The following is a 12,500-nucleotide window of genomic DNA, read 5'->3' as shown; positions in this document are numbered from 1 at the left end:
TGTTTACATGTGTACCTGTTTACCTGTATACATGTTTACCTGTGTACCTGTTTACATGTTTATCTGTGTACCTGTTTACCTGTTTACATGTGTACCTGTTTACCTGTTTACCTGTTTACCTGTTTACCTGTTTACATGTGTACCTGATTACCTGTATACATGTTTACCTGTGTACCTGTTCACCTGTGTACCTGTGTACCTGTTTACATGTTTACCTGTTTACCTGTTTACCTGTTTACCTGTGTACCTGTTTACCTGTTTACCTGTTTACCTGTTTACCTGTGTACCTGTTTACATGTTTACCTGTTTACCTGTTTACCTGTCTGTTTACCTGTTTACCTGTTTACCTGTGTACCTGTTTACCTGTTTACCTGTTTACCTGTTTACATGTGAACCTGTTCACCTGTTTACCTGTCTGTTTACCTGTTTACCTGTGTACCTGTCTGTTTACCTGTTTACCTGTGTACCTGTTTACCTGTCTGTTTACCTGTTTACCTGTTTACCTGTTCACATGTTTACCTGTGTACCTGTTTACCTGTTTACCTGTGTACCTGTGTACCTGTTTACCTGTGTACCTGTCTGTTTACCTGTTTACCTGTGTACCTGTTTACCTGTTTACCTGTCTGTTTACCTGTTTACCTGTGTACCTGTTTACCTGTTTACCTGTCTGTTTACATGTTTATCTGTTTATCTGTTTACCTGTTTACCTGACCCTGGGCTCTGATTGGTCTCCTTGTTGCCAGGGCGACTGGGTGTGGCTGAAGAAAATTCCAACAGAAAAGACGATAACGGCTCTGAACCAGCAGACGCAGAGTCTGTTCAGCCAGGTGACACAGTAGAGTCACAGTAGAGTCACAGTAGAGTCACAGTAGAGTCTCAGTAGAGTCACAGTAGAGACACAGTAGAGTCACAGTAGAGACACAGTAGAGTCACAGTAGAGACACAGTAGAGTCACAGTAGAGACACAGTAGAGTCACAGTAGAGTCACAGTAGAGTCACAGTAGAGTCACAGTAGAGTCACAGTAGAGTCTCAGTAGAGTCACAGTAGAGACACAGTAGAGTCACAGTAGAGTCACAGTAGAGACACAGTAGAGTCACAGTAGAGACACAGTAGAGTCACAGTAGAGTCACAGTAGAGTCTCAGTAGAGTCTCAGTAGAGTCACAGTAGAGTCACAGTAGAGACACAGTAGAGTCACAGTAGAGACACAGTAGAGTCACAGTAGAGTCACAGTAGAGTCTCAGTAGAGTCTCAGTAGAGTCACAGTAGAGACACAGTAGAGACACAGTAGAGTCACAGTAGAGACACAGTAGAGTCACAGTAGAGTCACAGTAGAGTCACAGTAGAGTCACAGTAGAGTCACAGTAGAGACACAGTAGAGTCACAGTAGAGACACAGTAGAGTCACAGTAGAGTCACAGTAGAGTCACAGTAGAGACACAGTAGAGTCACAGTAGAGACACAGTAGAGTCACAGTAGAGTCACAGTAGAGTCTCAGTAGAGTCTCAGTAGAGTCACAGTAGAGACACAGTAGAGACACAGTAGAGTCACAGTAGAGACACAGTAGAGTCACAGTAGAGACACAGTAGAGTCACAGTAGAGTCACAGTAGAGACACAGTAGAGTCACAGTAGAGTCACAGTAGAGTCACAGTAGAGACACAGTAGAGACACAGTAGAGTCACAGTAGAGTCACAGTAGAAACACAGTAGAGACACAGTAGAGACACAGTAGAGTCACAGTAGAGTCACAGTAGAGACACAGTAGAGTCTCAGTAGAGTCACAGTAGAGTCACAGTAGAGACACAGTAGAGTCACAGTAGAGTCACAGTAGAGTCACAGTAGAGACACAGTAGAGTCACAGTAGAGTCTCAGTAGAGTCACAGTAGAGACAGTAGAGACACAGTAGAGTCACAGTAGAGACACAGTAGAGACACAGTAGAGTCACAGTAGAGACACAGTAGAGTCTCAGTAGAGTCACAGTAGAGTCACAGTAGAGACACAGTAGAGTCACAGTAGAGTCACAGTAGAGTCACAGTAGAGTCACAGTAGAGTCACAGTAGAGACACAGTAGAGTCACAGTAGAGTCACAGTAGAGACACAGTAGAGTCACAGTAGAGACACAGTAGAGACACAGTAGAGTCTCAGTAGAGTCACAGTAGAGACACAGTAGAGTCACAGTAGAGACACAGTAGAGACACAGTAGAGTCACAGTAGAGTCACAGTAGAGACACAGTAGAGTCACAGTAGAGACACAGTAGAGTCACAGTAGAGACACAGTAGAGTCACAGTAGAGTCACAGTAGAGTCACAGTAGAGACACAGTAGAGTCACAGTAGAGACACAATAGAGACACGGTAGAGACACAGTAGAGACACAGTAGAGTCTCAGTAGAGTCACAGTAGAGACACAGTAGAGTCACAGTAGAGTCACAGTAGAGACACAGTAGAGACACAGTAGAGTCACAGTAGAGACACAGTAGAGTCACAGTAGAGACACAGTAGAGTCACAGTAGAGACACAGTAGAGTCACAGTAGAGTCACAGTAGAGACACAGTAGAGTCTCAGTAGAGTCACAGTAGAGTCTGAGTAGAGTCACAGTAGAGTCACAGTAGAGTTACAGTAGAGTCACAGTAGAGTCTCAATAGAGACACAGTAGAGTCTCAGTAGAGTCACAGTAGAGACACAGTAGAGACACAGTAGAGTCACAGTAGAGTCACAGTAGAGACACAGTAGAGTCTCAATAGAGACACAGTAGAGTCTCAGTAGAGTCACAGTAGAGTCACAGTAGAGTCACAGTAGAGACACAGTAGAGTCACAGTAGAGTCACAGTAGAGACACAGTAGAGTCTCAGTAGAGTCACAGTAGAGTCACAGTAGAGTCACAGTAGAGACACAGTAGAGTCACAGTAGAGTCACAGTAGAGACACAATAGAGTCACAGTAGAGTCACAGTAGAGTCACAGTAGAGTCTCAGTAGAGACAGTAGAGACACAGTAGAGTCACAGTAGAGACACAGTAGAGTCACAGTAGAGTCACAGTAGAGTCTCAGTAGAGACACAGTAGAGTCACAGTAGAGTCACAGTAGAGACACAGTAGAGACACAGTAGAGACACAGTAGAGTCACAGTAGAGACACAGTAGAGACACAGTAGAGTCTCAGTAGAGTCACAGTAGAGACACAGTAGAGTCACAGTAGAGACACAGTAGAGACACAGTAGAGTCACAGTAGAGTCACAGTAGAGACACAGTAGAGTCACAGTAGAGACACAGTAGAGTCACAGTAGAGTCACAGTAGAGTCACAGTAGAGACACAGTAGAGTCACAGTAGAGACACAATAGAGACACGGTAGAGACACAGTAGAGACACAGTAGAGTCTCAGTAGAGTCACAGTAGAGACACAGTAGAGTCACAGTAGAGTCACAGTAGAGACACAGTAGAGACACAGTAGAGTCACAGTAGAGACACAGTAGAGTCACAGTAGAGACACAGTAGAGTCACAGTAGAGTCACAGTAGAGTCTCAGTAGAGTCACAGTAGAGTCTGAGTAGAGTCACAGTAGAGTCACAGTAGAGTTACAGTAGAGTCACAGTAGAGTCTCAATAGAGACACAGTAGAGTCTCAGTAGAGTCACAGTAGAGACACAGTAGAGACACAGTAGAGTCACAGTAGAGACACAGTAGAGTCTCAATAGAGACACAGTAGAGTCTCAGTAGAGTCACAGTAGAGTCACAGTAGAGTCACAGTAGAGACACAGTAGAGTCACAGTAGAGTCACAGTAGAGACACAGTAGAGTCTCAGTAGAGTCACAATAGAGACACAGTAGAGTCACAGTAGAGACACAGTAGAGTCACAGTAGAGACACAGTAGAGTCTCAATAGAGACACGGTAGAGACACAGTAGAGACACAGTAGAGTCTCAGTAGAGTCACAGTAGAGACACAGTAGAGTCACAGTAGAGTCACAGTAGAGACACAGTAGAGACACAGTAGAGTCACAGTAGAGACACAGTAGAGTCTGAGTAGAGTCACAGTAGAGTCACAGTAGAGTTACAGTAGAGTCACAGTAGAGTCTCAATAGAGACACAGTAGAGTCTCAGTAGAGTCACAGTAGAGACACAGTAGAGACACAGTAGAGTCACAGTAGAGTCACAGTAGAGACACAGTAGAGTCACAGTAGAGTCACAGTAGAGACACAGTAGAGTCTGAGTAGAGTCACAGTAGAGTCACAGTAGAGTTACAGTAGAGTCACAGTAGAGTCTCAATAGAGACACAGTAGAGTCACAGTAGAGTCACAGTAGAGACACAGTAGAGTCTCAGTAGAGTCACAGTAGAGTCACAGTAGAGACACAGTAGAGACACAGTAGAGTCACAGTAGAGTCACAGTAGAGTCACAGTAGAGACACAGTAGAGTCACAGTAGAGTCACAGTAGAGACACAGTAGAGTCACAGTAGAGTCACAGTAGAGACACAGTAGAGTCACAGTAGAGACACAGTAGAGACACAGTAGAGTCACAGTAGAGACACGGTAGAGACAGTAGAAACACAATAGAAACAGTAGAAACACAATAGAAACAGTAGAAACACAATAGAAACAGTAGAAACACAATAGAAACAGTAGAAAAACAATAGAAACAGTAGAAACACAATAGAAACAGTAGAAACACAATAGAAACAGTAGAAACACAATAGAAACAATAGAAACAATAGAAAAACAATAGAAACCCTGTTGACCTCCTGTCTGTCTCTCCAGCTGAGGGAGATGCGGCACGAGAACCTGAACCTGTACCTGGGACTCTTCATGGAGACACAATAGAAACACAGTAGAGACAATAGAAACACAATAGAAACACAATAGAAACAATAGAAACCCTGTTGACCTGGTGCCTGTCTGTCTCTCCAGCTGAGGGAGATGCGGCACGAGAACCTGAACCTGTACCTGGGACTCTTCATGGAGACACAATAGAAACACAATAGAAACAGTAGAAACAATAGAAACACAATAGAAACAATAGAAACACAATAGAAACAATAGAAACCCTGTTGACCTGGTGCCTGTCTGTCTGCAGCTGAGGGAGATGCGGCACGAGAACCTGAACCTGTACCTGGGACTCTTCATGGAGACACAATAGAAACACAATAGAAACACAATAGAAACAATAGAAACACAATAGAAACACAGTAGAAACCCTGTTGACCTGGTGCCTGTCTGTCTGCAGCTGAGGGAGATGCGGCACGAGAACCTGAACCTGTACCTGGGACTCTTCATGGACTCGGGGATCTTCGCTCTGGTGGTGGAACACTGTCCCCGGGGGAGTCTGGCCGACATGCTGGCTGACGGGGACATGAGGCTGGACTGGATGTTCAAGTCCTCCCTGCTCATGGACCTCATCAAGGTACTACTGCAGTACTAATACTACTACTGACACTACTACTACTGACACTACTACTACTGACACTACTACTACTGACACTACTACTGACACTACTACTGAGACATGAGGACGGGGACATGAGGCTGGACTGGATGTTCAAGTCCTCCCTGCTCATGGACCTCATCAAGGTACTAATACTACTACTACTGCTACTACTACTACTGACACTACTACTGATACTACTGACACTACTACTACTGACACTACTACTACTGACACTACTACTACTGATACTACTACTACTACTACTGACACTACTACTACTGCTACTGACACTACTACTACTACTACTACTACTACTGACACTACTACTACTGACACTACTACTACTGACACTACTACTACTACTACTGACACTACTACTACTGCTACTACTACTACTGACACTACTACTACTGACACTACTGCTACTACTACTGACACTACTACTACTGACACTACTACTACTGACACTACTACTACTGCTACTGACACTACTACTACTACTACTGACACTACTACTACTGACACTACTGCTACTACTACTGACACTACTACTACTGACACTACTACTACTGACACTACTACTACTGCTACTGACACTACTACTACTACTACTGACACTACTACTACTGACACTACTACTACTGACACTACTACTACTGACACTACTACTACTGCTACTGACACTACTACTACTACTACTGACACTACTACTACTGACACTACTACTACTGACACTACTACTACTGACACTACTACTACTGACACTACTGCTACTACTACTGACACTACTACTACTGACACTACTACTACTGACACTACTACTACTGCTACTGACACTACTACTACTGACACTACTACTACTGACACTACTACTACTGACACTACTACTGACACTGAAACCACTGACACTGAAACCACTGACACTGAAACCACTGACACTGAAACCACTGACACTGAAACTACTGACACTGAAACTACTGACAGTGAAACTACTGACACTGAAACCACTGACACTGAAACCACTGACACTGAAACTACTGACACTGAAACTACTGACACTGAAACCACTGACACTGAAACTACTGACACTGAAACCACTGACACTGAAACCACTGACACTGAAACTACTGACACTGAAACTACTGACACTGAAACCACTGACACTGAAACCACTGACACTGAAACTACTGACACTGAAACTACTGACACTGAAACCACTGACACTGAAACTACTGACACTGAAACTACTGACACTGAAACCACTGACACTGAAACCACTGACACTGAAACTACTGACACTGAAACCACTGACACTGAAACTACTGACACTGAAACCACTGACACTGAAACTACTGACACTGAAACTACTGACACTGAAACCACTGACACTGAACCACTGACACTGAAACCACTGACACTGAAACTACTGACACTGAAACCACTGACACTGAAACTACTGACACTGAAACTACTGACACTGAAACCACTGACACTGAAACTACTGACACTGAAACCACTGACACTGAAACCACTGACACTGAAACTACTGACACTGAAACCACTGACACTGAAACTACTGACACTGAAACTACTGACACTGAAACTACTGACACTGAAACTACTGACACTGAAACTAGTGACACTGAAACCACTGACACTGAAACTACTGACACTGAAACTACTGACACTGAAACTACTGAGACTGAAACCACTGACACTGAAACTACTGACACTGAAACCACTGACACTGAAACTACTGACACTGAAACCACTGACACTGAAACTACTGACACTGAAACCACTGACACTGAAACTACTGACACTGAAACTACTGACACTGAAACCACTGACACTGAAACTACTGACACTAAAACCACTGACACTGAAACTACTGACACTGAAACCACTGACACTGAAACTACTGACACTGAAACCACTGACACTGAAACCACTGACACTGAAACTACTGACACTGAAACTACTGACACTGAAACCACTGACATTGAAACTACTGACACTGAAACCACTGACACTGAAACCACTGACACTGAAACTACTGACACTGAAACCACTGACACTGAAACCACTGACACTGAAACTACTGACACTGAAACCACTGACACTGAAACTACTGACACTGAAACTACTGACACTGAAACCACTGACACTGAAACCACTGACACTGAAACCACTGACACTGAAACCACTGACACTGAAACTACTGACACTGAAACCACTGACACTAAAACTACTGACACTGAAACCACTGACACTGAAACTACTGACACTGAAACCACTGACACTGAAACTACTGACACTGAAACTACTGACACTGAAACTACTGACACTGAAACCACTGACACTGAAACTACTGACACTGAAACTACTGACACTGAAACCACTGACACTGAAACTACTGACACTGAAACCACTGACACTGAAACTACTGACACTGAAACTACTGACACTGAAACCACTGACACTGAAACCACTGACACTGAAACTACTGACACTGAAACCACTGACACTGAAACTACTGACACTGAAACCACTGACACTGAAACTACTGACACTGAAACTACTGACACTGAAACCACTGACACTGAAACCACTGACACTGAAATCACTGACACTGAAACTACTGACACTGAAACCACTGACACTGAAACCACTGACACTGAAACTACTGACACTGAAACTACTGACACTGAAACTACTGACACTGAAACCACTGACACTGAAACCACTGACACTGAAACCACTGACACTGAACCACTGATACTGAAACCACTGACACTGAAACTACTGACACTGAAACTACTGACACTGAAACTACTGACACTGAAACTACTGACACTGAAACTACTGACACTGAAACTACTGACACTGAAACCACTGACACTGAAACCACTGATACTGAAACTACTGACACTGAAACTACTGACACTGAAACTACTGACACTGAAACCACTGACACTGAAACTACTGACACTGAAACCACTGACACTGAAACTACTGACACTGAAACCACTGACACTGAAACCACTGACACTGAAACTACTGACACTGAAACCACTGATACTGAAACTACTGACACTGAAACTACTGACACTGGTAGAAAGTGACACTTGCGGTGTCTCTCACTGACTGATTTGAATCTTTGTTCGCGTGTTTACGTTGTTTCAGGGGATGAAGTACCTTCACCTCCGAGGTTTAAGTCACGGACGTCTGAAGTCCACCAACTGTTTAGTCGACGGACGCTTTGTCTTGAAAATCACAGACTATGGACTTCCCATGATCCTTCACTCTGAGGGCATCAGACTTCCTGAGGACCCCCAAGGTAAAAACGTGATGTGTTTACATACGGAGAAGGTAGAGACCACAGCCAGAGGTAAACCGTAAAAACAGTTCAGCTCCATCCTAACAAACGTGATCTGTTTACATACGGAGAAGGTAGAGACCACAGCCAGAGGTAAACCGTAAAAACAGTTCAGCTCCATCCTAACAAACGTGATGTGTTTACATACGGAGAAGGTAGAGACCACAGCCAGAGGTAAACCGTAAAAACAGTTCAACTCCATCCTAACAAACGTGATCTGTTTACATACGGAGAAGGTAGAGACCACAGCCAGAGGTAAACCGTAAAAACAGTTCAGCTCCATCCTAACAAACGTGATGTGTTTACATACGGAGAAGGTAGAGACCACAGCCAGAGGTAAACCGTAAAAACAGTTCAGCTCCATCCTTACAAACGTGATGTGTTTACATACGGAGAAGGTAGAGACCACAGCCAGAGGTAAACCGTAAAAACAGTTCAGCTCCATCCTTACAAACGTGATGTGTTTACATACGGAGAAGGTAGAGACCACAGCCAGAGGTAAACCGTAAAAACAGTTCAGCTCCATCCTTACAAACGTGATGTGTTTACATACGGAGAAGGTAGAGACCACAGCCAGAGGTAAACCGTAAAACAGTTCAGCTCCATCCTTACAAACGTGATGTGTTTACATACGGAGAAGGTAGAGACCACAGCCAGAGGTAAACCGTAAAAACAGTTCAGCTCCATCCTTACAAACGTGATGTGTTTACATACGGAGAAGGTAGAGACCACAGCCAGAGGTAAACCGTAAAAACAGTTCAGCTCCATCCTTACAAACGTGATGTGTTTACATACGGAGAAGGTAGAGACCACAGCCAGAGGTAAACCGTAAAAACAGTTCAGCTCCATCCTAACAAACGTGATGTGTTTACATACGGAGAAGGTAGAGACCACAGCCAGAGGTAAACCGTAAAAACAGTTCAGCTCCATCCTAACAAACGTGATGTGTTTACATACGGAGAAGGTAGAGACCACAGCCAGAGGTAAACCGTAAAAACAGTTCAGCTCCATCCTAACAAACGTGATCTGTTTACATACGGAGAAGGTAGAGACCACAGCCAGAGGTAAACCGTAAAAACAGTTCAGCTCCATCCTTACAAACGTGATGTGTTTACATACGGAGAAGGTAGAGACCACAGCCAGAGGTAAACCGTAAAAACAGTTCAACTCCATCCTTACAAACGTGATCTGTTTACATACGGAGAAGGTAGAGACCACAGCCAGAGGTAAACCGTAAAAACAGTTCAGCTCCATCCTAACAAACGTGATGTGTTTACATACGGAGAAGGTAGAGACCACAGCCAGAGGTAAACCGTAAAAACAGTTCAGCTCCATCCTTACAAACGTGATGTGTTTACATACGGAGAAGGTAGAGACCACAGCCAGAGGTAAACCGTAAAAACAGTTCAACTCCATCCTTACAAACGTGATGTGTTTACATACGGAGAAGGTAGAGACCACAGCCAGAGGTAAACCGTAAAAACAGTTCAGCTCCATCCTAACAAACGTGATGTGTTTACATACGGAGAAGGTAGAGACCACAGCCAGAGGTAAACCGTAAAAACAGTTCAAAAGCCATCATAAATCTACCTGTCTGTCTCTCTACCTGCCTGTCTGTCTCTCTACATGCCTGTCTGTTTACCTGTCTGTCTCTCTACCTGCCTGTCTGTCTCTCTACCTGCCTGTCTGTTTACCCGTCTGTCTCTCTAGCTGCCTGTCTGTCTCTCTACCTGCCTGTCTGTTTACCTGTCTGTCTCTCTACCTGCCTGTCTGTCTCTCTACATGCCTGTCTTTCTCTCTACCTGCCTGTCTGTTTACCTGTCTGTCTCTCTACATGTCTGTCTGTTTACCCGTCTGTCTCTCTAGCTGCCTGTCTGTCTCTCTACCTGCCTGTCTGTTTACCTGTCTGTCTCTCTACCTGCCTGTCTGTCTCTCTACATGCCTGTCTGTCTCTCTACCTGCCTGTCTGTTTACCTGTCTGTCTCTCTACCTGCCTGTCTGTCTCTCTACATGCCTGTCTGTCTCTCTACCTGCCTGTCTGTTTACCTGTCTGTCTCTCTACATGCCTGTCTGTTTACCTGCCTGTCTGTTTACCTGTCTGTCTCTCTACCTGCCTGTCTGTCTCTCTACATGCCTGTCCGTCTCTCTACCTGCCTGTCTGTTTACCTGTCTGTCTCTCTACCTGCCTGTCTGTCTCTCAGAGCTGCTGTGGACATCTCCTGAACTCTTGAGGAGTCCAGTTCGAGGAGGTTCTTTTGCTGGAGACGTCTTCAGTTTCTCCATCATCATACAGGAAGTGATCTCACGGACGCTGCCGTACGCCATGATGGACATGCCCGCCCACGGTGAGACATGCACCTGTCTGTCTGTGCACCTGTCCTTCTGTCTCACCTGTCTTTTTCTCACCTGTCTGTCTTTGGACCTGTCTGTCTCTCACCTGTCTGTCTCTCACCTGTCTCTCTCTCACCTGTCTGTCTCTCACCTGTCTGTCTCTCACCTGTCTGTCTCTCACCTGTCTGTCTCTCACCTGTCTGTCTCTCACCTGTCTGTCTCTCAGAGATCCTGGAGCGGTTGAAGCAGCCCCCTCCTCTCTGCAGACCGCAGGTCTCGGTGGACGAGGCTCCGTCTGAGTGTCTCGGTCTGATGAAGGATTGTTGGAATGAAGATCCGAGTAAGAGGCCGAGCTTTGACGACATTTTCAAACAGGTGAGACGAGCGCCGCCGCCTGCTGCCGCTGCCGGGACCTGAGTGTGTGTGACCGTGTCCCGTGTCCTTGTGTTGGTTCAGTTTCGGGGCATCAACAGAGGGAAGAGGGCGAACATCATCGACTCCATGCTGCGGATGCTGGAGCAGTACAGCTCCAACCTGGAAGATCTGATCAGAGAGCGGACGGACGAACTGGAGGTGGAGAGAAACAAGACGGATAAGCTGATCGGACAGCTGCTGCCCAAGTGAGACGCACGTCCTCAACACTGAGACAGAGACAAAGATACAGAGACAAAGATACAGAGATACAGAGAGACAAAGATACAGAGACAGAGATACAGAGAGACAGAGACAGAGATACAGAGAGACAGAGACAAAGGTACAGAAAGACAGAGACAAAGATACAGAGACAAAGATACAGAGAGACAGAGATACAGAGAGACAGAGACAAAGATACAGAGATGCAGAGAGACAAAGAGACAGAGAGACAAAGATACAGAGATACAGAGACAAAGATACAGAGAGACATAGATACAGAGATACAGAGATACAGAGACAAAGATACAGAGAGACAGAGAGACAGAGATACAGAGACAAAGATACAGAGATACAGAGATACAGAGAGACAAAGAGACAGAGAGACGGAGACAAAGAGACAGAGATACAAAGATACAGAGAGACAGAGATACAGAGAGACAGAGACAAAGAGACAAAGAGTCAGAGAGACGGAGACAAAGAGACAGAGAGACGGAGACAAAGAGACAGAGACACAGAGACAAAGAGACAGAGACAAAGATACAGAGAGACGGAGACAAAGATACAGAGACAAAGATACAGAGACAAAGATACAGAGAGACAGAGACAAAGAGTCGGAGAGACGGAGACAAAGATACAGAGATACAGAGATACAGAGAGACAGAGACAAAGAGACAAAGAGACAGAGATACAAAGATACAGAGAGACAGAGAGACAGAGACAAAGAGACAGAGAGACAAAGATACAGAGAT

The 12,500-nt window shown here is 44.8% G+C and overlaps 1 protein-coding gene across 1 annotated transcript in view; it reads left to right on the top strand.

Annotated features, from left to right (window-relative positions):
* LOC310963857 (retinal guanylyl cyclase 2-like) overlaps positions 1 to 12,500 on the top strand; it is a gene marked incomplete at both ends in the record, with an annotated part of 38,358 nt that overhangs the window by 12,519 nt on the left and 13,339 nt on the right. Inside the window, 6 exons of the mRNA XM_083936802.1 lie at positions 744 to 827; positions 5,208 to 5,384; positions 8,595 to 8,748; positions 10,989 to 11,132; positions 11,345 to 11,493; positions 11,575 to 11,738. Coding sequence (XP_083792928.1) covers positions 744 to 827; positions 5,208 to 5,384; positions 8,595 to 8,748; positions 10,989 to 11,132; positions 11,345 to 11,493; positions 11,575 to 11,738 — 872 coding nt within the window. The remainder of the gene's footprint in view (positions 1 to 743; positions 828 to 5,207; positions 5,385 to 8,594; positions 8,749 to 10,988; positions 11,133 to 11,344; positions 11,494 to 11,574; positions 11,739 to 12,500) is intronic.

The sequence above is a fragment of the Echiichthys vipera genome (assembly GCF_963691815.1).
Source record: "Echiichthys vipera genome assembly, chromosome: 22".
NCBI lineage: Eukaryota > Metazoa > Chordata > Actinopteri > Perciformes > Trachinidae > Echiichthys > Echiichthys vipera.
Note: the sequence above shows the minus strand (reverse complement) of the source record. Positions and strands in the feature narration are given on the sequence as shown.